This window comes from Ambystoma mexicanum, chromosome 4p (assembly GCF_040938575.1).
Source record: "Ambystoma mexicanum isolate Mex_15411 chromosome 4p, UKY_AmexF1_1, whole genome shotgun sequence".
In the NCBI taxonomy this organism is placed as follows: domain Eukaryota; kingdom Metazoa; phylum Chordata; class Amphibia; order Caudata; family Ambystomatidae; genus Ambystoma; species Ambystoma mexicanum.
In genome coordinates, this window is record NC_090927.1 from 808260792 (window position 1) to 808287579 (window position 26788).

General features: G+C 46.6%; 1 protein-coding gene across 1 annotated transcript in view; it reads left to right on the forward strand.

Annotated features, from left to right (window-relative positions):
• Window positions 1–23614: 23614 nt before the first annotated feature.
• The window catches only part of ZNF292 (zinc finger protein 292), a 1156963-nt gene continuing 1153789 nt past the window's right edge, over window positions 23615–26788 (forward strand). The window contains exon 1 of the mRNA XM_069606362.1: window positions 23615–23982. Within this exon, the coding sequence (XP_069462463.1) occupies window positions 23680–23982 (303 nt within the window). The 5' untranslated portion in view covers window positions 23615–23679. The remainder of the gene's footprint in view (window positions 23983–26788) is intronic.

Consider the following 26788-nt stretch of genomic DNA (forward strand, 5'->3'; position numbering starts at 1 on the left):
GTCCACATTTCTCTGGAAGTAAATGCTACCGCCTGGCTGTCATGAGCCTTAACCAAAACCCACACTGGCATGCTCACATGCCAGGTAGGGTCAGGGTTCGGGGTTCCATTAGGGCCTCGGAGGCCTTGCACCACCCTCCAAGACTCTCTTGGAGTCAGTCCTGGCGCCTTTGGCGCCAGGCTCATATCCAGTATGAGGAACATCTTTGAAGGGGACTACTTTTCCTTGGGCCTGCAGTCAACATGGATGCACCCACACAGTCTAGTTCCTAGAACTAGACTATGCGGTATAGTGTTTTGGGTGTGGTAGCCTGGGACTACTTTACCTGGACTACTTTGCTGGAAGGATATTTCAACCACACCCAAGCAACAGAACACGCTTCGCGTTATTCTGCAGCCTGCAGCCTAACGCTCACCATGTCCAGTGCCCTCGATACCGGCAATCATCGGAGCAACGAGCCTGCAGAGGAGAAAAAGAACCTCATTAATAGATTCTTACCTGCGAAACTCCATCCTGTATCCGCCCGATGCTCGTCTATGCTTCTGCTTACTCGTGGTCGTCCATCCAGCAATCTGCATCTTCCGTACACCGCATACTCGCCGGACCGAAGCAACCTGAAAGGAGAAGGAGAAAGACAACGTTAGAAAAAGTTACTTACGGCGTAAGCCTCAGACATTACGAGAACCTCACCTAGTTTGCCACTTCTTGGCCGGCATCGCTCCGGAACACCACGCTCACCAGAGAAGACCATTGCGACATGTAAGGAGAGAAGAAAGACAGGTTAGCCAGTACAGGACAAAACAGCGCTGTGCTTAGAGTGTTACTTACTGAATCGTAGTGCGCATCTTACGGTATCCATTACCGGCAGGTGCTCAATCCAACCAGCATGACATGCCGAATCTTCCGCTCACCTAGGGGAAGAAACCGCAAAGAAAGGAAGGCAAGGACACATAAAGACTGCTGCAATAAGACCTACCTTAAAGACACTTGAATGGACTGGCACCAGTGAAGTAACTCGGTCGCCCAAGCCCACTGAAGACAACGCACCCCTGCAAAGAGGCAGGACGGAGAGCGCACCAAATATTGCAATAAGGTGAGGAGAGGGCCAAAGGGTTGAACCCAAGCGAGGTGGGAGAAGACCTTACCTGATCTTGTATCCAGTCCTCCTGTGTTTCCAGGCCCGCCTTCCATTGACAACACCATAGAGCCTACTCTTCCCAGAGCTGGCTCTAACTTGGGTTCACACAGATAAAATATGGGTATCAATATGTGTCCATAATTAATTACTTTGGAACATCCACCCAGTGTTTTATATATTTTTATAAACAAAATAATGTCAAATAGGCCTATTTTGAATTGTTAAAATGTTAAACCCAATGGATGGGATGTTCTGAGTCACAGAACAAAACTACCAGGATAGCGTTTTTTGCACAAGTATGAGTGGTTGTTTGTATGTATGGGGATGAAAGAGTATGTAAGGAATGATGTGTGAGACGTGAGCTTTTTTTCGGTTGATGTGATAAAATGCGTATTGTCTAGCAATTGGTTTGTTTATAGATGTGTTATTAATATATTTTTTTATATGCTCTTTTTGTAAAAATATTTCCACAATTAAAATATGATGAAATACATTTTAAACAAATGAGTTCTGAAACGCTGTCTTGTACCTTAAATATATACTCTTCAAATAGGGTTGTTGTTTTTGGAGGGGATTAGGCAACGTTCTCTACATATGAAATTGTGAAATTACTGCTGCCATTAACAACTCCTGCCAAACGGGACTGGTCCCCCCCTGAATTGAAATCTGCCAGGGTCATTCCCCTCCTCAAGAAGCCTTCTCTTGATCCCACCGTCCCTGCCAATTTCCGTCCGATCTCTCTTCTTCCATTCCTGGCTAAACTCTTGGAATCTCTGGTTTCACCCCTTCTGTCTTCCTTCTTGGAATCTTCTAATATCTTTGACCATGCACAGGCAGGCTTCAGACCTGGTAGAGGGACGGAAAGTGTACTTGTCTCCGTACAAGATGATAATTCCAGACTGGTTGATGCGGGCAGAGTAGGGGCCCTAATCCTGCTGGATTTATCTGCCGCATTCGACACGGTGGACCATTCCATCCTTCTATCACGTCTCGCACAGATTGGGATCTCCGGTTCTGTTCTCGCCTGGTTCACTTCCTTTCTTTCTGACCGCACCCAGACTCTCGCCATGCCACCCTTTCTTTCTGCCCCTTGTGCCCTCACCTGTGGTGTTCCCCAGGGATCCTCTCTCTCTCCGATCCTGTTCAACATTTATATCTGGGCACTGGTCTGCCTTATCCGCTCCTACGGACTTAATTGTTATTCCTATGCGGATGACACACAGATCCTGATCCGGCTTGATCAGGACCAATCTGTGGTCGCAGCCGTCTTCATGATTGCCTCAAGTCAGTCGGTATTTAGATGGACCAAAATTGGCTCAAACTTAATGGTGATAAAACGGAAGTAATGCTTCTTGGCTCCCCTCCTAACCCGTCATTATGGACCACCGCTTTCTGGCCCACATCGTTGGGTCCACTACCCTGTCCTGTGAACAAGGTAAAGAATCTGGGGGTTATCCTCTCTGCTTCCCTTTCTATGTCAAATCAGGTCTCGGCTGTCTGTCAGTCCGTACACCACCAGATCAGGGTTCTAAAGAAGGTGCTACCTATGATCCCAGAAACCATGCGTCCCCCGGTTGTGGCGGCACTGGTTCTCTCACGGCTGAACTATTGTAATTCCTTGTACTTATCCCAACCAACGGGTTTGCTACAACGCCTCCAACGTATGCAAAATCTGGCAGCCAGACTGCCCACTGGGTCCCCCTATGGCGCCCACATCTCACCGGTACTTCGCCGTCTCCATTGGCTCCCGGTGGCACAGCGTGTTAACTTAAAGTCATTATGCATTGTCCACCGGGCAATTCATGGCTTAGGAGCGGAATTCCTTCAAGCTAAATTTTCCCGATATATCCCGGATCGTGACCTTCGCTCCTCTACAACCAACCTTCTTAAGGTCCCCAGGTTCAACCGGGAAAGACATGGCGGCAGAGCCTTTTCTATTACCGCAGCCAAGCTCTGGAACACTCTGCCACTATCACTTAAATCCTCGGCTAATCATCTGGCTTTCAGGAAAGCTTTGAAGACCACCCTGTTCTAACGTTTCTGCCCTTATTGTGTTCCCTGAGCTCGCAGCTTCCCTACCAGCACCATGATGCCTCTGGGCGACCGTGCGCTATACAAATATATATAACATAACATATGAACTTATAGGAATCAATAATAGGAGGATGTGCAGTTTATCTACGGGTAACTGCAACCTTTTTTGTTCCGCCTTCCATCGAAGGCACGACCCGGGATCGGAAAGAGGGTTCCAGAAGCAAATCAATCAACCAGGGCTAAAAGGCATCCCCGTGGATACCAGGTGAGCGTAACACGGACCTACAGGGGCATAATGTATTTGTGTATTATATTCATCACTGTTATTAACGATCAGAACTGCATTTTTTATTGGTGCATAAAGCATCCCAATTCCAGTGCACCCGCCTACAAAGGCACCCAGACCTAAATAGTCATTCCTGTCCCTAGAAGATCTGGTGGTGGAATGAATGAACTTGAAATGGATGTGATTAGCAATGACACACACACACTTGTGGTAACAGATGAACTGAAAAGCCGGAGACAGGGTCGGCAAGGAATGAATGATGAAAAGTTAATGACAACCACACGCATGCAAACACTGAATGCACACGCAACAAGCATAGTGTCAATGACTGCAGAACCACAATTCAAAGCATTAGAGAAGAAAAGTCTGCATACTATAAGAAACCCTACAACAGACATTGTGGAAACACAAGAGGAATTGGAAAGAAAGCCAACAGAGACAGCTGTATTAGAAACCCTTAATCCAACACCAGGAAAGGCAGAAGCAAACTCGGAGAAGATCTCTGCCCAGGCACAACTGATAATAGATTCATTATGGCCATTCATAGCCAGAGAAAGGAAAACATTAGAGATGCTGACAAAGAAGCCCACAGAGAAAACATTGCCGAGTATATATGTTCCAACGAAAGGGACAAGTACAAGTTCCACAGTACGACCATACACCGGACCAACGTCAGGGTGGATGAGATGGGCATTTATAACCAGCAGGAAAAAGATGTATGAGGCCGATACGAGAAACCTGGAGTGAAAGGAGCAAGGATCAGATGGGAAGTAAATCAGAAGCTAAATGTCCAAAGAAAAACTCCAGAAGAGGCTCAATGTTGGAAGAACAGAGGCCAAATACACATTTGGGGAACAGTGCTTTCACCAGATGGATGGGAAAAGGAGTAGTGATTTGCAGAGCATGGATGGTCCTCAGAGCCTGCAAAGAAGCAATTGAAAATTCACAAAGGATATGCAAGCCAAAATGCCCAAAGCTCTCAAAACTATTGACATGGGTCAAATACAGAGGAGGACCTTTGCAGATAGTGCCACTAGAAATCTCAAAATGTTGCTTCAGGAACAATGTCACAAGAAAGATGGGAGAGAATCAGAACTGTGGACGAATCTTTGACGTCCGAGGGATGGAGCACGTAACTGCAGTAATTACGGATCACTATTGGGCATGTGGATCCAAAGCATACATCAGACTGCCGAGAAACTGGGGAGGGATATGCACCATAGTGAATTTCCATGTTCCAGCTTTGGTAATCCTGAAAGGCGATTTGAATATTGAAAGTTTTACGAAAGCAGATGCTCACCTGAGAAAAAGGAGATCTGTGGAACTGATGACTCGATTGAAAAGGTAAAATTACTTCTCTGCCAAATCTGAAGAAGCCTTTCATGCAATCCCATATGAACACAGACTGTTTAGCCTCACCTCATCAGTGTTAGCAACAATCCTCATGCCAAGATTCCAAGCTGGAGCAAATACTAAATGGTTACAGATAACCAGATGGGAGTTACTGCAGATCATCAACACAACAACAAAAGGATTCAATGCAATCAAGGAAGAGTTAAGAGCCATCCGACTGATGACTCTCCAGAACAGATATTTCCTTGACTTGATCACAGCTATGGATGGAGGAGTTTGTGCAAAAATCGGAGAATCATGTTGCACATTTAAACCTTCGCACAATGAGGAAAATGGAGCTTTAAAAGAAGCCATAGGTATGCTGACAAAACTACAGAACCAGATGATTGATGAAACTGACGAAGTTGATGATGACAGCTGGTTTGGATCACTATTCTCATGGGTCACACAATGGATGGCAGATGTATTCAAGTTCCTAGGAGCCCTGTAAGTGATGATACTGCTAGGCTTTTGGGTTATCAAGATAATAATCTCTCAATGCCAGAAGACTGCGAAAAAAGGGATGAAGATCATGATTGATGTCAAGTCAGGATGGAAGCCCAAAGACCTGACTGATGAAGAAATAAGAGACTTTGTGAAGGCCAGCATTCACGCACCAGAGGGAACAAAGTTTCTCTACCCCAGGAAACATCGAAATTATGTGGGAAGATGGGTTTATTGCAGCCCAAATGGCCAATGTCAACTAATGACATGGAATAAAGATGAACATGTAAAGACCCCAGGAAGCCTGAAAGGAGTAATAAAAATATGGACTCCAAAGAGACACTTCTTCAAACCATCATGTATAGATCCAGAAGATGAAGAAGGAATTAACCCAGGAGATGGAGTGAAAATGAATATAGAAGAACCAAGTAAGATGAGTTCAAAGATGGAAGTGAAAGTGGTTGATGAATCACCCAGAGGATGGAGTGTGGAGGAGGTCCCAAATAAAACCTGGACTTCAGTTGGCCATTTTGAAGTACCAGGTACATTCACACCAAAATATGTGACGTATGACGAGCAAATAAACCAGCAGAGAGCCGCAGTAGGGCTCTGCCCAGTGCCTATCAGAAGAGCAGCACCTATTGAAGTACCAATACCAAGATAACCATGGACATTAAGGTATCGATTAAGAAAACCCTACGAACAAATGAAACAAAATGAAGATTCCTTGAGTTTTCCATAAAGACCAAAAAGGTCTTTATGGAAAACAAATGGTTTTCCAAGATTCCTTGAGTTTTCCATAAAGACCAAAAAGGTCTTTATGGAAAACGAATGGTGACGTCATGAGGACCCGGACAAACGCACAGATAGAAGAAATGACAACCCGAGGCAGGACATACAGAGACAAAACGCCATGAATAAGGATATCGTGAACCTAAAGTGAAAGGACGATGTTGAAATGCAATGAAGTTTAAAGCTGTAAGCAAAATGAAGATAGTCGACCTGTTTACACATGTGAATATGCTTGGAACCGAAAGAAAGCTAAGAAAACAGTGCGGCTTGCTATGCTTAGTAGAAGAGTAGTGCGGCAAGTGCCATTATACATAATCTACCCCAACGAAACACAGTATTATATTTCCACTTTGCACAAAAAGCAGAATCAATCCAGGTTACTAGAGGCCAAACAAGAACAGATTAATATTCTAGCAGAACAGATTAATATTCTAGCAGAACGAGAAGGGGCAGCTGAAACAAAACTCAGCAGATGCAACTCGTGCCAGGAGAGCCAAGGTCATACCAATCGAACAGGCGAACAGTAGCTACATCTAATTGAAACTAAGAATAGAATATCCTGCCTCTGAAAGGCCGAGATAAGAAGGCGAAGGCAGGTGGCTGGTGAAATGAAAATCAAATACACAAATTGAGGGAAAAGAAGCAAATTCAAAGTATGCATGGGGTTGGTGCCAACCCAATCAAAATGGACCAAATATTCTAGGGTCCTAGTAGTTAGTAGAACCAATGGGACGTCGTACCTTTAGTGACGTCTATAGTAGTCATTTTGAAGGAAGGGCTTAGACGCCCACCTGACAGTGTTTACCCAATCCCCTCACTCTTTTATCGTATACAGATATAGTACCTATAGTAAAGTTACCTTTTCCTAACCAATAGAATTGCATGTTAACTTTTGAGTGTTACACGTCAATTATGACGAGTTTTGAGTATAAATGTTACAACTTCTTCGGAGTTGAAGCGAGAAGGACGATCGCATCACTGCTGATATCCATGGCTCCCCGTTTTTTGTACTTGTCATTCAATGGACTCCCTTTGCCAAGCCATTGAGTTGTTCTTATTGATTGGTGTTGTAGTAATAAATCTGCACCCTATCCATCTCAAGGGTGCAGATATCTCGTCTTAAAGTACATCTGAGCAAACCTCAGCTCTATGGGCCGGCCGGGGGTCTCGGAGTACAGTGGCATCAGTAGGAAACTTCAGGAGTAGAGAATTCATGCAAATGAGTGTGAGCGACTGGTTAGAAGAATTGGCCAAAGATGAGATTGTGGCTGTAAAGACTGGAGGGGGGTGTCTGTAATCCTTGCCTCTATATGGCAGAGGAGAGGCACAGAGGACCCTAGCCCAGATTCTCTACTGTTGGTAGCAATGGATGAGCAATCAAGGCCTAGCTTCTTAGGAGGTGATGTGGGTTGGTTCTTAAGTACAATGTAGTCCCCACGCACCCACAAATGAATGTCCACACACTGTATTAGTTAAAATACAGTCTTTATATAATTAAGATTCAAGGTTATATACACAACACAATAACTCACTTTGTGCTCTGTTAATCTATAATGGAAAATATATACACAGTTCTACGTGGTAACACAAATACTTTGATTCCCTTAAAGTGCATTAACTAGACATAGTTTAAATGTCACACAAATCAATAAATCCAGTGAACCAACGATAGACTTAGGAGGAAAACAGTTGGTGTTGGTTAGAACAGTTAGGCAGAACAGTATTTTCGCTACTAAGTCACAGTTCTGTATGAGGATCCCCCCACATGGGCAACCTGTAAATAAAGAGATATTGTACAAGCCTAGTCCATATAGTGTTCACAAGAGTCTTATTTCCTTCTAAATAGTTCTACAACCACAATGTACCTGGAATAGCAGAGTTTGACGTCAGGTCGTCGACGGATCCTTCTTGAGTGGCTCCTTTTAAGGCAGGAGCCACAGATCGTCGAGATCCCACGAGGAAAAAGCGGTGAACACTGTCTTTGCAGCAGAAGCTTTGGTTCTTGTGGTGCCCATTCGCGATCGGTCGAAAACGTCCTGCAGACTGAGGCGTGCGGTGCACCTTGACGATGACTGTTCGTTGCTGCAAAGAGTTACTGAAGAACTTTTTCCTAGCAAGGGCGTTGAGTCGTCCGGCATCTCTACGGTTTTCGGGTGGCGGGAAACCCACTGGCGGATTCTCCTCGGTCGTCGACGGCCTTGACTTTCTCCGGCAGGACGAAAGCGGTCGACGATGATGAACAAGGGAGTCCCTGGATCAGAATGTTCTTAGGTGAAGGGAGCACTGCGGCTCCGGTCGGCGATGGCGGTTATCAACGGTGGACAGCTGTCTGGGGCTTCTCTTCGTTCTCCTTGGCAGTCCCCTTCTCAGGTTGGCAGCCTTTCATAGGTCTGTCTACCAGGGAGCTTTGGCAAAGATCAGCTGGTGTACAATAGTCCCTCGTAGCTCGGGAAGAGGTCTCCTTGCCAGGTCCTCTCTTGGATCAGTTCCTTGAAGGAAAAGCCACTTTCATATTAGTGAAGAACAGCAGCAGCAGTTCTTGTTCTTCCAGTGGGCTTCAAAGTTAAGCATCAGTTTCAATGTCAGTTTCTACTTCAGCTTCTGAACGATTTCTAGCGGTGAAAGGCCCCCAGATGCACTGTTGATCTCCCATTCACTCTGCTGGGTCACACTCAGGCAACCAATCACTCAGAAGGGCATTCAGGCAGTCAGTCAGCCAATCAGACGCACCGTGCATTCAGGCCATTCTTCTCCATCCGGACACTCACAACATGGAATGTGGATTCGGACAGGCACTCTGCCATTCAGCACTATACACTGCATTCATACCAGTTTCGGGCAGGGCTGTCTCAGTCATTGTGTCAATCACCAGATACTAGACACCCATAACTCAGAATGCGTATTTGTCACACACTCCATTCACCCACGTCCCACCCCACGGGCGTACCCACAACATACAGTCATTGGGAAAGCTCCAGCCAGTCTCGCCTGGACTTCCCATCAACACTATATATGGAACTTCCTCCCAACAGCCAGTCAGGGGGAAGGGACAGAGTCCGGGCTTCCCGGTACTTCGGGAACAGTAAGGTAACAGGCAATAGAAAGCAAGAGGCCACAGGGGCCAACTTGTTTCCTATCAGGAATCCATTGATTCCAATGACAGGACCTGGGCATCCCAAAATTGAGGACGCTCAGGGCACCTGTCAATTCAGCACGGAGCTGCCACCAGCCCGTACCCTGCTCTGTGGGCTACACACAGGTGCCCAAAAACATACACTAGGAGTACGGGGTCGTACTCCCACCCATGGGTGCCATAAGGGTATCTCAAGGGACTGTTCACCAAACCAAATACACGAAGAGCAGTGCCGCCAGGGGTCCCACATGAACTCCTGCGCAGAAAACAAGTCAGAACATACATGATAAATCGATAAAGGACAAGGATACGGAGGCCCTGTCTCTCCAATGCATTTCCAGCATCACAGTGGGGCAAGTGACCAAGTGGGTCAGAAATGGATGGCCAAGCAAAAGAACAATTTTGTAAGGCTTAAGACTGTACTGGAAAGTGGCAGAGGACATATATGAAGTGAATTGAATTGCCTGCTTCTCAGGGATGACCAAGTGATATCTTCCATGGCCATGAGGAAGCTTATGTCGTGCAAAGAGTCCATTCTGGACATTTAGGAAGCAACATGATGAGGCTATTAAGACTGATTTTCTATACTCTGGCCTGGTGGACAGATGTATAGAAGTCCAACCTTTATTTTGTGACAGGGACAACTCTGGAAAGCTGTAGCCAAACCAGTTTAAGGTAGCAGTGACAGGCGGTCTAGGCTAAGTTCTTCAGAGGGGTGAGAGTGTAAAGGGTCCACAATGAGGTCACACAATGGGAGTCACAAATTACACTTAGACAGGATGTATAAAAATACAGGTATTTAATTATGGCCAAACACACTATAAGAAAAATGACTACAAGCAAGTAGACGTATCAACCAATACCATCAGACTAAAATACATATATACAGTCACAGGTTCAAGTGCATAATACAAATCAATATACTCCTGCAAGGGAATGAATAGGTGAGTATCAAACACAAAAGAGTCCGCAAAGATGGTCCCTAACTAATATTGTCCAACCCCAAGTTGCCTGGGGCTTTGTGCCCTATTGTTCAGGATACAAAGACACAGCACTCAGGAGGCAGGAGAAAATGTAGGTAGGGTCTCTGGGGTCCAGTGATGGATTCTTAGAGCCAGGGTTCAAGATAGGCAAGTGTCCAAAATTACCCCCAACAGTTAGAAGTCCTGCCAAGGCAAGTATTGGCAAAGCCAACAGGTTTAGGATAAAAGGATATTATAAGTCTGTTGACTTACAATGGGAGTGTAGGGGTATGTTAAAAGCTCAGTAACTTACCCCCCTCACTCCGAATCTTCCCAAGACTTTCCAGAACAAAGGAAGGGTGTCCTGGCTTGCTTTTTCCGCCAAATTTCACGGTCCTCGATTTTCACGGGTTGCAGGTTCGAGTGATTCACTGGTTACAATCTTTTGCTGGTGCAAGAACTCTTGATGAAGAAATGCAGAAACAAACTATGCAGCACCCTTCTCGGGACTGGAGGTGGTCAGAAAAGCAGGTTTTAGACCGTGCACGCTGAGCACAGCGTTGTAGCAGGACTCAGTAGCCGCGGTCAGACTTTCTGGTCTTTCTCAGGTCCCCTTGGTGCTAGGACGCCAACATTTTGCAGAGGAAGCTGAGGGTGTGCCAAGTTTCAGGTAGAAACTCGGAACAGCAACGAAGATAACCCGGTAGCCCAAAAACAAAGCTGGTCAGCCACAGGACGATTCTTGGCACTTCCAAAGGTGGTTTTTGTGCTGGGCACCGAGTAAGCTTCGGGAATGGATGGTCCCTCCACCCCCGTGGTCGTAGAACCTTCGCAGGCCTAGTGGAGATCACGAGGCAGACAGGGCTCCACCAGGACTGCAGCAGAAGTTGGTTGCCAGGCCTCCTTCAGACAGGTTACAGGTTTCTTTGCGGGTCTTCTCAGCTGGACGGATTCTTGGCTCCTTCAGGTTCTTCCAGGATCTCTGAGAAATGCATGCAAGGGCCCTCTTCTTATCCTAAAAGCCAGGTAGTAGTTGAAACTCCCACTAGCCAATGGCAGAACTAGCCCAACACACAAAGCCCTCCAGTAGCCCACCAAAAGCTGCTGCTTTCCTTGGCACTGGAAGTCCTTATAAGGATCTTTATTGCCTCTGAGGCCAGGAAGAAGGCTAAACAACAAGATGCAAACAGAATGGACGAAAAACCTCGTGGCACGGCCATGTTTGACCAGTAGCCACAGTAAGAGGCCAAACGCGGTAAACGCGGTTAAGCTAAAACAAATTCCCCAAAAGGTGGGGAAAAGGCACTGCTGCCACCAGCCCATCTTTTAACCCCCTCTAGAGTAGCCAAAAAATCCTTTGAGTGTTAGTCTAGGGCAAAACAAAAATGAACCCCAGTGCACTGCAGTGTAAGCTGCTGTGTGCAATGATAAAAGTTACCATATGTGATACAAAAGTAACCACAAGTAACAACACATTCACAAGACTAAGGGAAACACTGTTTCCCAGTTCTGATAGCCGCAAGGACATATCAGTTTCCCCATAACATGCGAGCAAAGGCCAGTACAGTGAAGTTTAAGGCTTCACTGCACTACAAAAAGTACAGGTCAGATTGGAAAAAAAAGCAAAAAGTTTGGGAGTTCCATAAAGATGGAAGGAAAGGTGCAGTAAAGAGAATATTTCCTAACAGAGGCTCAGTGTAAGGGAGTCGTATTGGTGGCCCTGCATGGACCAGGACATCAGGACGATGATGGACAGATGCCATGAGGGCCTCAACAGTGATACAAGGTTGAAAGTAAGGTAAGCGCCTCTGGTTCCCACAGAGATCCCACAAGGGGTATGGCAGAAGTAAGGGTCGGACTTTATAGGCTTGTTAGAAGCCATGATGTTGGAGCACATATACAGCATTGTGATGGTGGATTATCTGCCGAAATGGGTGGAGACGGAATTTGTGCCTGACCTCACCACAGCAACAGTAATACGACAGTGAAAGAAGCAGTTTCTATCTCTATCTAACAAGGAAGCGATATCCGAGAATGACTAGGTTCATTCTCTCACTCAGATTACAAACAATTAAGGTGCTGGAAAACATGAGTGCATGGAAGGGTATCCTTTGAGAACAAAGGACATGCAGAATATGTGGGAAACATATTGAGACGACTAGACATCTTTTAACCCAATGTGAAGAATTAGAGGCAGTAAATAACCAAGCGTGCGGAAAACATTGCAACCCTAATTCGGATCTGTTCTGGAGTGAGCTATTTGCCGCTAAGTCATCGGTACTAAACCATGCAGCATTTTATGTACGGGAGGTCATTGTTAAAAGGATTGCCAAAACAGAGGATGGAAGTTCTCAGTGATTTTAAGACTTTTGTATAGGGGAAATGTGTTCTGCTTGTGTATTAATATGCATATTAACATGATTGTACTGTATATGAGTTTATAAAATTGGTATGTGATTTTATGTAAGTGTGAAAAAGATGCTAGTCATCTAATAAAGCACTATAAAAAAAGAAAGAAGCAGTGGCTGCTCACAGACTGACGCCAAATGGGACCACAATGGTGTCACCAGTTCATATGTTGAGTGGCAGGAGAGCTGCATCCACACTAGCTCCTCAATTGCTATCTAAAGTGAGGGAGGATGACTCAATCAACAGGGAAGAAGTGTGGAGAATCAAGTAGAGCAAGAGCCAAATGAAAAAGTGGAGTGTCAACAGCAGGGTAGTGCAAAGAACAGAGGTAGAAGAAGGTGACATGGTGAAGATCCGTAAACCCCACAAGGACCGCCTGACATGGTCCCAGTACAGTCAACCCATGAAAGTGGTGAAAAAACAAACAAATCATGCGTGCACACAAGATGGGAAGCGTTGGAACCTACAGAGAGTGGCTGTGTTTGAAAAGGTGCTTACAGCGGAAAAAGTGTCTTCACACCACACACAAGTATCAGAAGAAAGAAGTCCTGATAGGGGAAATGAAGGCACCATAGATTAGAATGAGCAGAGAATGACCGGCAAGTCAAGAGAAATAGAAGATGAGATGAGTAGAGAGAATGAATTGCATGGTGAACAGGGTGCCCATGCACAAGAGGCAGCAAGGGAAAAGACGAAGAACCATCACCCATTGCAGCGAGTGAGTGTGGCCAGGGACCGCGCAAGAGAAGGAGACATACGAGGTACCAATGCTTTGTAATGGAGTAGGACCATGCTGCTCAAGTAAAAGAGGTATGTGGAGAGATAGTCTCGCAAGAGCTGGCCCCGACCGTCATCTTGCGAGACTTCGCTCGGCACACGGAGACTTAGTTCATCGCGCAGGAGACGTTGCGAGTAACTGAAGGGAGCGGTCGAACCGCGGTGCTCATCCTGTTGAGAAGCACATTAGGCCTCCACCCACAGCTCATGTTGCAGCTGCAGACTTTAAGAGACATTGCAATACTGACTATGGACAGTGAATATAACTAGCCCTTACGTAGAGTAATTGTTTGTGGGTACAAAAAATAAATAATCATCAGTTTGGTGTTGGAGTCATACTTACAAGACACAACAATAACCAACATGCAGACTTGTTGCTTGGGGTGGGTGAAATGGGCGACTGCCTGGGGAACAGAACTACATAGCTTGGGGGAAGGCGCAGGAAGCGACCCACGCTGACAGCTGGCTCTGAGCTCACCAGAGAAAAAGTTAAGCATTCCTTTGTTATAAACAAAGGCATGCATATTCCGAACACAGCCTCTGAGATTGTCATGATCTCTGCTTCCAAAAGGTCAGGGTTTTCCCAACTCCCTTGGAAGCAGATCCATAACCCAGGTTCCGAGTGCCAACCAGTCCCAATTGGGACCTTTTGGACCCAGTCCTGGCGCCAGTGGCACCAGGCTCATAAATATTCCCAGTCCCAGCGCTGGAAGCGCCGGGCTCATAATGCATGGGTGGACTTACCTGCAGCAGACCATGCTGCTTACTTGCCTGCCAGTTGAGCCTCTGATCCTCTTCTGTTTGGAACTACTTTTCCTGTTGGGTGGGGCAGGAGCCACTCCCTAGATTCAGAACACTGGAACTCTTCTGGAAAGCAGGAACTCTTTTCTTACCTAGGCGTGGCTGTGGAAGGAGACACCTAAGCACTACAGGAGGCTATTTAAACCACACCCGATGGATGAATCTTGCTTTGCGTTATTCTGCATCCTCTGCAGCAGAACGCTCATCGTGTCTTCTGCATCTGATCCTGGGCCTAAGGAAAAAGGCTTACCATCCTGAATCCAGTCTTCAGCAACACCTATAAAGACAAGAAAGAACAGGTTAGCATTACGGTCTTCAGTGACAGCTCTTCACTTACCTGGTCCATCGGCTGTCACCAACGCCTCGCGCTGCATTCCGGCATCTGAAAGACAAAGGCTTACCTACTCTTCGTGCGCTCCGGAGGTCTTCACACTGCATTCCGGCATCTGAAAGACAAAAGCTTACCAACTTTTCGCACGCTCCGGAGGCCTTCGGCGCTGCATCCCGCATCTGAAAGACAAAACAAGGTGCGTTTAAAGACATTGGGGAACTTTAATACTCACGTGCCATTACTCCTTTCCACATCTAACCCAGTGGGTATTCCGGCACCCTGCAGCCGCTCCGAACTTGTGCCTGCAAAATAAAAAGACAGTTAGAGCGCATCGTGAAGCAGGCAACAAGCGCTTACTTACGTGCTTCCAGGCGCTTCTATTCATCACACGGGCTCCATCTTCAACTCACTTCAGCCCGTCATCCGCCATCGCCGGAACCCTGCAAAACAAGAAACATCATTACTAAAGACTTTAAAGACATTAGAATTACTCGAAACTTACCGTTCGTGCAGTAAACGACGGACAGCAGTCCTCTGAAGTCAAGAGGCCTGCTCCCCTTATCCAGTGAAGAAACTGGTTACAGCACCCTGCCCCGAGGCAGATGGAGAGCACGGCGTTCACTTACCTAAGGTGAAAGCGTTAACCTTTGGGGTTCTACAGGAGAAGAGAAAGGGAAGAAGAGAGAGACATTCAATAACCCAGTTCCTTAATCCCATATTTTCTATCTGCAGACATCTTACCCTTCGAGTCAGACATACAGTGCACAGAGGTCCAGCCCAAAGAGCCAGCCGTGTGTTACACATCACCTTTGAAGATACGGTATACGCCCAGTCAAGACCGGCGCCTCTACGGGAATCAGGTGAGCGTTACAGAACGCAAAGCCTACCACAAAACTCCCGTCCAGGCGCTATGGAAACCTCGGATACCGACCAGCTAGCCCAGTTACTTGGGGAACTAAGGGCAGAAGTGCATGCAGCCCGTCAGGAAACGAACGCTCTAAGAAGGGAACTGATTATTTCCAAGGAGCGAACAGATGATCTCGCTAGACAATTGCTACAGTCACAAGCCGGACAGACCCCGTTACCCGCATCTGGGGGAAATCTTCCTTCTACATCCTCTATGAATCCAGTGCAGATCAACCTACCTGGGAATGTACCTCTGGCTCCGCCCGAACGATTTTCTGGTGACCCAAAGAGGTTTGCAGTATTTATCAATCAGTGCCGGTTGCATTTCTTATGCCGGCCAGCAGCCTTTCCAACTGATCAAGCTAAAGTAGCTTTCGTGCTTTCGTACCTTAGTGGCAATGCGGCAGACTGGTCGATCCCTCTAGTAAATCAAGATGATCCGGTCCTCCATGATTTTCAAGCTTTTCAGCTCAGTATGGAAAAACTGTTTGCAAGACATTCACAGGGGCAGGCCTTGGACAATGAGCTTCTTTCGTTGCGACAAGGTAATCAAGACCTTTTGGCTTATATTGCGTCTTTCAACAGACTGATAGTGGAAACTCAATGGCCTGAGGACAAAAGGATTATGCTGTTTTATAGAGGTCTACGTGGAGAGCTCAAATATGTGTTAGCCCAAGTAGTGAATCCCCCACAAGATTGTTCGGACTATATAGACTTAGTCGTTCAAATAGATCACAGACTGCAGAACAGGAAGACCGATCGTTCCAAGTTTGATGCTCGAGTATTTTCCAAACCGCCAACTCCTTCCAAAGGAGTAGACTCCGGGGAACCCATGCAAATAGGGGGTCTGAAAGGTCCTCTAACACAAAAGGAGCGGGAAAGGAGAAAACAGTTGCAATTATGCCTCTATTGCGGAAACTCAGGGCACTTTCTTTGAGACTGTCCGGTGAAACCTGCCAAGAAGGCAGTAGGAGCTGCAGTTACCAAAGTTACAAACTCTGAGCAGGGAAACGACCTCGCCCGACAAGAATAGAGGTCCTCTTGCCGAGCGTGAAAACCAGTTCCGTGACCTCGCATTTCGTGATACCTATGGTCCTCATTAGCCTTGATAATCCGGATCGATTACATGCAATTGAAGCTTACGTCGACAGCGGTGCCATCGGCAATTATGTGGATCATGAAATGGTTTTGAGGATGAATCTAACTCTTTGTCCCAAGGCTGTAAAGGACGTCATTACTACGGTGGATGGTACGGAGATAGCCTCTGGGCCAGTAACGCATACCACTCAAGAGGTGACGCTAGTAAGTCAAGATGGACACCATGAGAAGATCGTGTTCGATGTGATCAAGGCCCCTCAGTTTCAGATTATTCTAGGAATACCTTGGTTAGAGAAACACAATCCTCTGATCGATTGGCGAGCAAGAACGGTCCAGTTTCCAGAATGTGTCTCTACTTGTCACCCTCCACCTGGTGTTGCACTGGCAGCAATTTCTTCAGAGACTCCCCAGTTACCTCCCGAATACCTAGAATACCAAGATGTTTTCCGGAAGGATCAGGCTAACTCTCTACCTCCTCATAGGTCTTATGACTGCCAGATAGACCTGATACCTGGATCTACTCCTCCTTGTAGTAGAATTTATGCCCTCACCGAGCCTGAGAACCTTCCCCTTCGACAATACCTGGATCAATACCTGGCAAATGGGTTTATTCGTCCTTCCAAGTCCCCTGCTTCTTCAGCTTTGTTCTTCGTTCCAAAAAAGGAAGGAGACCTTAGAACTTGTATAGATTATCGCTCCCTGAACCAGATCACCGTTAAGAATAGATATCCGTTACCTTTGATCCCTGAACTCCTGGACCAAGTCAGAAAAGCATGCATATATACAAAGCTGGATCTTATAGGAGCTTATCACTTGGTACGAGTAAAAGAGGGCGATGAATGGAAGACGGCCTTCCGCACCAAGTATGGGCTATTTGAATATCAGGTCATGCCCTTCGGACTTTGCAATGCCCCGGCCGCCTTTCAATATTTTATGAACGATGTCCTCAGAGAGCTCATAGATGTGTGCGTTGTTGTTTACATTGACGACATCCTCGTTTATTCTTCATCGGAATCTGAACATCGGAAACACGTGAAAATGGTCCTCGAAAGATTGCGTCAACACAAACTTTTCGCTAAGTTGGAAAAATGTGTTTTCAACGTGACTGAAGTTGAATTCTTGGGATTCATATTATCACCTGGCGGAGTGCGTATGGATTCAAAGAAGGTCGATGCAGTTCTCAAATGGCCATCACCATCCTCTGTAAAAGGTGTGCAAAGCATGTTAGGCTTCGCTAACTTTTACCGCAGGTTTATCCCCGAATTCTCTCGAATAGTCCAGCCCATCACTGCCTTGTTAAAGAAAAACAAACGTTTTGAATGGTCTACCGAGGCGGAACAAGCTTTCCAGGATTTGAAGACTAAATTTATCTCTGCACCAATCTTAAAACACCCTCGCCCCGAACTCCCCTACATCGTGGAAACTGATGCTTCAAGCCTTGCCATGGGGGCAGTTCTATCACAAAAGGACCCGGTAACCAATCAGTTGCATCCCGTGGCATTTTGGTCCCGCAAATTCTCGCCTCCTGAAATCAATTACACGATTACTGACAAGGAACTTCTGGCTATCAAGTCTGCCTTTAAGGCTTGGCGGCATTATCTGCTGGGGGCCCGACACACCGTTACTGTGATTACGGATCACCGAAACCTGCAATATTTGAAAACCGCAAAAGCCCAATCCTCTAGACAACTCCGTTGGGCATTATTCTTTGCCGAGTTTGACTTCATAATTACCTATCGACCTGGTACAAAGAACGGTAAAGCTGATGCCCTTTCTCGGATGGGAGTGGAAGAACACTTGATCAACCCTAAACCTCTACCAATCATTCCCGAACAAAGAATTCTGGGTGTAATCGCCACAGAATCCATAGAGGAAGTTAAGGATAAAGCCAGGCAACTTGTAACTCCAGCAGACATACAGAATTGGCATCTGCAGGGAAAGGACTTTGCAGTAAAGGACAACTTATTGTATTTCCAAGAACGATTATACCTACCCAGCACAGATTTACAGAAAAAAGTAATCTCTTGTTATCACGATTCTTTAATGGAAGGACATCCCGGTATGGCCAAGACCTCAGAAAAGATCAAGCGCTACTTCTGGTGGTCGTCTTGGAAAAAAGATATCAGAGACTTTATAATGTCCTGTGGAGTATGCGCCCAAAACAAGAGTCAAAAGGAAATACCAGCAGGCCTCTTACGCCCTATTGACATCCCACCTCGCCCTTGGCATAGGCTTTCTATGGACTTCATCACCGATCTACCTCCATGCTCCGGATACAATACGATTCTAGTAATCGTGGACTTATTCTCCAAGATGGCGCATTTCATTCCGCTCAAAGGCTTGCCAACAGCAGCAACTCTGGCCCGAGAATTTCTCGAAAACATCGTCCGACTGCACGGTTTTCCTTCGGTTCTAATTTCGGATCGAGGTAGTCAATTTATTTCTCATTTTTGGCGAAGTTGCTGTCGGTCGGCTCAAATTGATGTGAGACTATCGACCAGTCACCACCCTCAGACCGACGGACAAACCAAGAGAGGACCAATCAAACTCTGGAACAGTATTTACGCTGCATGCTGCAACAAACTGAAAAAACTTGGAAAGACATCCTTTGGATAGCCGAATATGCCTACAATAACTCTGTCCATTCGGGAACTGGGAAAACCCCGTTTTTTCTTTTGTACGGCACTCACCCTCGAACCTTGGAGTTGGATCCCCTCCAAGATCTTGAAACACCAGCAGTAGACTACCTGCATTCTACAATCACCCAAGCCTTTAAGGAAGCTGTTTCTCACCTTCAAAGGGCTAAAGAACAATACAAGAAAGGAGCAGATCAACATCGGAAGGAAGCCCCTCAATATCAAGTAGGGGATCAAGTCTGGTTATCCACCAAATATCTACCTCTAAAAGGGCCACGCACATTCAACCCAAGATACCTTGGTCCCTATTCCATCACTACCATAGTAAACCCATTAGCGGTCAAGTTGGACTTGCCCCCGCACATGAAGATACATCCGGTCTTCCACGTCTCTCTATTAAAACCCGTGCAACCTCAAACCCGACTAACTAAATCTCCAAAACCTATCCTAGTTGATGGAGAACTCGAGTTTGAAGTCAAAAGCATTCTGGACTCCAAGATCTCCAAATCTAAACTATTTTACCTAATTGACTGGAAAGGCTACGGCCCCCAAGAGAGATCCTGGGAACCTGCTGAATATGTCCACGCTCCTCGCCTAATCAAAAGATTTCACCGAACATTTCCTGACAAGCCAAAACCCCGGAGAAGCCCGGTTTGGGAGGGGCCTTGAGGGGGGGTACTGTCATGATCTCTGCTTCCAAAAGGTCAGGGTTTTCCCTACTCCCTTGGAAGCAGATCCATAACCCAGGTTCCGAGTGCCAACCAGTCCCAATTGGGACCTTTTGGACCCAGTCCTGGCGCCAGTGGCACCAGGCTCATAAATATGCCCAGTCCCAGCGCTGGAAGCGCCGGGCTCATAATGCTTGGGTGGACTTACCTGCAGCAGACCATGCTGCTTACTTGCCTGCCAGTTGAGCCTCTGATCCTCTTCTGTTTGGAACTACTTTTCCTGTTGGGTGGGGCAGGAGCCACTCCCTAGATTCAGAACACTGGAACTCTTCTGGAAAGCAGGAACTCTTTTCTTACCGAGGCGTGGCTGTGGAAGGAGACACCTAAGCACTACAGGAGGCTATTTAAACCACACCCGATGGATGAATCTTGCTTTGCGTTATTCTGCATCCTCTGCAGCAGAACGCTCATCGTGTCTTCTGCATCTGATCCTGGGCCTAAGGAAAAAGGCTTACCATCCTGAATCCAGTCTTCAGCAACACCTATAAAGACAAGAAAGAACAGGTTAGCATTACGGTCTTCAGTGACAGCTCTTCACTTACCTGGTCCATCGGCTGTCACCAACGCCTCGCGCTGCATTCCGGCATCTGAAAGACAAAACAAGGTGCGTTTAAAGACATTGGGGAACTTTAATACTCACGTGCCATTACTCCTTTCCACATCTAACCCAGTGGGTATTCCGGCACCCTGCAGCCGCTCCGAACTTGTACCTGCAAAATAAAAAGACAGTTAGAGCGCATCGTGAAGCAGGCAACAAGCGCTTACTTACGTGCTTCCAGGCGCTTCTATTCATCACACGGGCTCCATCTTCAACTCACTTCAGCCCGTCATCCGCCATCGCCGGAACCCTGCAAAACAAGAAACATCATTACTAAAGACTTTAAAGACATTAGAATTACTCGAAACTTACAGTTCGTGCAGTAAACGACGGACAGCAGTCCTCTGAAGTCAAGAGGCCTGCTCCCCTTATCCAGTGAAGAAACTGGTTACAGCACCCTGCCCCGAGGCAGATGGAGAGCACGGCGTTCACTTACCTAAGGTGAGAGCGTTAACCTTTGGGGTTCTACAGGAGAAGAGAAAGGGAAGAAGAGAGAGACATTCAATAACCCAGTTCCTTAATCCCATATTTTCTATCTGCAGACATCTTACCCTTCGAGTCAGACATACAGTGCACAGAGGTCCAGCCCAAAGAGCCAGCCGTGTGTTACACATCACCTTTGAAGATACGGTATACGCCCAGTCAAGACCGGCGCCTCTACGGAAATCAGGTGAGCGTTACAGAGATGCTCTGGAGACACATACCCTAATCCCCTAACTCTTTGTGTTGATAGCCTTTCAAGTGGGGGCAATTTCTAAGTGATGGCTCATTTAACAAGCCATGGTTTTTACACAGTATGTGCTTAATATTTCTCTATTAAGAAATGAACATAGGGCATTTTTATTCTGCAGGCCAGCACAAAGCATCAGTTAGCTGACCAAATCTACACATTTTTTAGGGTATATTTTTAGTTACATATGGTGCATGCCTGGGAAGGTTAACTGTCATTTTCTTGCTTAAGTATTCTAGTGGCTGCTTTGGGACATGAACTAAATGCATCTGCTCAGCATCAAAGGTTTTTTCATTTTCTTAACAAGCCAACTGATGCCTAGCGCACACCAGATGGCACCTCAATGTGACTTTGCACCTTGATCAGCAAAGCAGGAATCATTGTGTGTCACCATGCAAACAGTAGCCCATGGCAAATCAATGCAGTGATATGTGTGCAGCAATGATTTGTGAGCTGCACAAGCCACCACCCTGTTGGTTAATGGCGTCTAAGTGGTGCTCCTCTATGTAACAGCACATTTGCCTGTTTTTGTCTGATGTGTCCCATGTCCATATGATATCACACTGGAACCTTTTGTGTATGTGGCTGTGACGAATATGACATACTGTGCCCACATTTAAACACATAAAGCAATCAAAGAAGTTGCCTCAAGTTGTACATCCACTAGGCCAAACGCCCTTTCTGCACTACCACGCCATGATTTTCATTAGTTACAGGCCAGCACTAATAAGAGATGCTAATGTCAGCTATGTTAGATACTCTTGGGCCTGCTCTTTTGTTGGAGAAATAACCCCTGAGGCCTGCGTAATGGTGAGGAGGTAGTGGCGGGGGAACCGTGGACCCTTAACCATTTGTTTAAAATGCTTCGTCAGCTTATTACAGGTCAAGCTAAAGTTTGTAAGAGATACATTCCTTTCTGTGCATTGTTTATTGGGGGTCTCTTTTAGGGTATTCTTTCCTGTCTATAGATATAATTCCCTAAAGATGTTTCTGTATTGGGGGCTGGGTATGCTCACACAGAGATTCAGCCCCTTGTCATCTAAAAATCTCCAGAAAGAAGAAGCAAAAGAGCCGTTGTAACCCATTTGAGTGCCTGATGTTGCAGTCATTTTATACTTGCATCCAAAAACAAAAGCTGTTCGCATGAGTATGTATGGTTCAAGGTTACACATATGTGAATGTTAGGGTGAGTGTTGTGAACAGTACATGAGCACCAAGCCATGTGTCTTTTATGTATTTAGAGATTCACACATGCAGACCTTTTATCACAGACTTCTTTATCAAATATAGAGATCTCTGATCACAGTTGTATTTCTGAAAAGCTCTGTGATTTGATGCAAAGTCGACAGGAACACTCATTGGTGCTATTTGTCCCCTTTCCCACTCTCAAAGAGGTATTTTGAAAGGATGCAATAGGTGTGTACCAGACTGTCCATCTTGGAATGATAACCTATCAGAAAATAATTAATATGGTTAGTATGGTATTGCCCCTTGCGAAATACAGGTGAGGTGCTGCGGAGAAAACTCAAAGCTCTCAACCATTTGTGTTGCAAAGGCGGGTGAAATCACCCGATTTTGTTTTTGGCGGGTGAGACGCCCATTGAAATGAATGGGAGTGCTGGAGGCTTGGCGGGTGAGTCAGCCTTTTACAAGGCGGGTGACACCCGCCAAAAGCGTGTGAGTTGAGAGCTATGAGAACTCCTTCAACACAGGGCCCGTGGTCAGTGGGCCCTCAGACCCCGGCAGGCTGTTCACACTGCAGTGTGCCAGTATGGACAGTTTGAAAATGCATATAGGCAAGGCGTTCCTTAAGAGCAGGTGACAGAAGAACCATTTACTTGGGCAGCAACAGCTGTGTTTTCACACTAGATTTCTTCTGTAAAGTACATTGGTATGAAACCAGCTTCATTTGCATTGCTATGATTTATTGATATTGAGGAGGGTTTTTTTGTCGAGCGACACAGGAGAGCAACATGCATTAACTATTTTGGGCGAGAAACTGGAAGAGTAACCTTCTGAAAAAATGTGTTCCTGAACAACAGAGAAAGAAAGTTTTAGTAGTGAGGCAAATTATTATGAATAAACGATTCGTTGCGTGGAAATAACAAAATGGAAAACTCGTAACACCTGTTCCTATTTTATTATGTTTCGGGAGCATGGAATCGGAAAAACGTGTTAAGTGAACACGAGATTGTCTCTCAATGTGGAAATGTGGTTAGTTGTAGCTCTTCCCAATGCAATGCCACTTCATTACACTTGGTACTATTTCCTGGGCAAGGTTAAGCTGAAAACTCGTTAGACAGGACTCCGGGAATGGCAAAGACAGCAAGCCAAGCTTTAGGTATAGAATAAGCGCACACAGAAGACAGCCGCTTTGCGGGTCACGTGACGCATCAGTGTTCTATGTTGGGGGCGTGGCTTGGGCCAGTGTCTGGCCGGCCGTTCTAAACCGCCGTATGTACCTTACGCGCCAAGTTATGTTCCATGTTGCTCTCCGCTACTGTGAGTCACGTGACTCGTTCTCCAACCACCCAGTCCCCGGTACCCGCTTCGCCCCCCTTTCCCGGACGTGGCATTGTGCTCGCACGTGACCCGCTGAAGAGAGCGTACGCGACGGAGCGGGGTGTGAAGATGGCGGACGAGGAGGCCGAGAAAGAGAGCGGCTGCGGCCGCCCCGGTCGGCCGCCGGGCCTGGGGGAGCGGCTGCAAGAGCTGGAGGAGGCGTTGCGGCAGAGCGATGAACCAGCGGAGCAGGCAGCCAGCGAGTATTGCCAGCGCTTCTGTCAGGTGAGCTCGCTGAATATGTCCTTTTTTTGTCTGTGACCCAGGGCGGTCAGAGCAGTCTCAATGGCGACTGTCGATCAGCAGCTGCTGTTGGCTGCACAGTGAGTGATCGTGGGAAGCTGTTAATGCAGAGTCGTTTGTTGTTCTGCCATTTGGTGGGTCCAGGCATTGCTTGTTCTATGTTGCCCAAGATTGCTACCTCCTGAGACGTGACCCTCGGGCCAGTCCAGTCTTGGGCTAGCAAGTGGGGCAGAGAGCTCTTAATCGCCCTTGCTAGAGTTCGCCTTTACAGAAACACCCTTGCTCACGCACATGGTTTCACAGCGAGTTTGTTTTCCCACCATGTGTCACCAACGCACCTGTCGGTGAACTGCGGGTCACCTCTCTCACGTCTCGGTACTGTTGACAATGATGGTGCTGCGCCATGCGTCCAGCTCTGATTGCCGAGCATGCATGATTGGTGTGGGACGAGGGGCGATAAACAAAGCACTTCGTTTCGTGGGAGTGCAGGTTCCTAAGTACGTGTGTTTGACTTCTATTTGTTGCCACTCCCCCGATAATGCTTCACGTCTTTCCAGCCAGATAAACGCACGAATAGTATGGTGCCTTACCTTGATTGCTCTTTGGTGGTCGTGAGCAATGACCCAATCTTTTGTTCCATTTCATGTTGTTTCTGTGCACAGGGGAATTGTCGAGTTGACAGGCATTCTAGGTTTGCTTCCTTTAAAAGCGTTCGAAACTTTCTCTTGTCGTTTTATGCGTGATATATACGAGGTGCTGTCGAGATCTTTTGATGGTTCTTGCTTTTTTTTAAAAAAAAACATAGACCTCCACAATAGCTGTTTCCTCGCGTCCTGCAATTTAACACGTTGGCAGCTTATCTGCAAAGAGCCAAGTGTAGGAGCTGGAATGACACTTCCCAGAGAGCGCTCACTAGGGTTTCCACTGGCCTTTACTACATTGTTGTCATTCGTTGGACTCCCCACGCTGCTGTTGGTCACCTGACCTGCCGCTGTCAAGTTCCCAACTTCTATATTGCGTGCTTGTGTACCATGTCCATTAACAACCGGTTTTATTTTGCATATTTTGGGATATTGCAGTGACCATATGTGAATTTATATTTAGCATTTTATATCTTTCAGGTATTTTCATATTTTTTAATTTTTTTTTAATGGATTGCTTCCCCTATGACGATAGTAATCCTTGTGAATAGTCTCCACTGGCAAGGTCCTCTGTAGTGGTGCAACATATTCATAATATGAATTTGGACAAGATCCATTGTTGGAGAACCGTACTCTTCAGAGTGAAGTCTGCGTGTCTCGCACTGATCAACACGTGAAACCGTAAATTACTAAGTGAGCAGGGTGTTGACGAATACATTACAGTTGGAGAAATTGTACTTGGTTTGTATACTCTTGTATTTAAGCTGTGTTCAGGCATAACACTCCTTTGGAGTTTAGATCCTGCCACAACAATAATCCATGTGCAGTGTAAGGATTGTTTCTGCTATTGGTTTTAAATCGAGCTACTTTCACTGTATTTGACCATTATTACTGTTGTTGAACTTGACTGCTCCTGCACCAGACCCACGTGATATAGTCCACACAGCTTGGGATCGCCTGAACACTTCCTCTATCTTTGCTGCTCGAGCAGCTAAGTACCCCGATTATTACTTGTATTACTTTTGTGTTATTGCCTTATTACTTTTTGTGAATACATTTATTGCTGTATCGAATTCACCAGCGCGCAGATCAAGAAGCATGTAGGGCACAACTCTTCAGAATCAGACGGGAACAGCAGCACATCGCTGTGGTGCCCACACAGACATCATTGGGAGTAGAGCGGTGGCCTGCCAGCTCTGCCCAGTTCCGGACACTGCTCTATTCTCCAGTGTGATCTGTGCATTGCGCTGAAATGCCTTTTATGCTCCGCGGCTTGCTGTTGTCTGCACTGTGAGCACAGCGCAGCCTTTCTCTCTCTCAGAGCGGAGCGCTCTGAGACCGTTGCAGCGCCCCAAACGTTTGGTCTGCCACACAGACACATTCTCATGCTCCACTTGCTGGAGCCTACAAGGCGCCTTGCTAGCCTCCCACACAGCAGTAACTGACTGCAGCATAACGGGCCCAGGCCCCAGGGTAGCCTGAGTACAGTGAGACAGCCTGCATAGAGTGCATGTTATACATGTTGCTGATACATTCAGCTTGTGAACCCCAATCGCTGGGAAACGAGCGTCCCCTGTGATTTCCTGCCATTTGTCCTGGCATGTGGCAAGCCTGCCATCAATCGCTGGGAGTTGCATGCTTGTGCTTGCAATAACTGTGTGTGTTTCCGCCCTCACCTGTGGTAAGGCTCTTGACCACCTCCTCGGCTGGTCAAGGAGCCTCGACCTCTGCCAGCCTGGCCAAAAACCCTTGGGGCAAAAACTTCTACAGGGAGGCCCACAAAGGTGTGTACGAACTTCACAAAAGCGTCCCCGAAGAGGGACCCTTTTCGCCGCTGCTGTGATCTCTGGCCAACCCAATTTACCCAGTTTTGGGTCAATCTTTACTAGGGTGGACCTTCGCCTGTCCACTGCTATAGTCAGTTTAGCGTTTGCCACTAGACAGGCGGCTCGCTGCGCCCATCCCACCAACTCTTGCAGGTCTGTCGTTTCGTGTCCTTGGCTTCCTCTACCATTTCCAAATTCTTAGGAGTTTGTCCTGGCAGGTGCGCCGCGACCTGTCGATGCCTTTCCGCATTTCTCTTGTGTATTTGGCCGTAAAGGTTAACATTTTTGAATTCAAGTCTGCAGTCTCGGCCACTTTGCCTG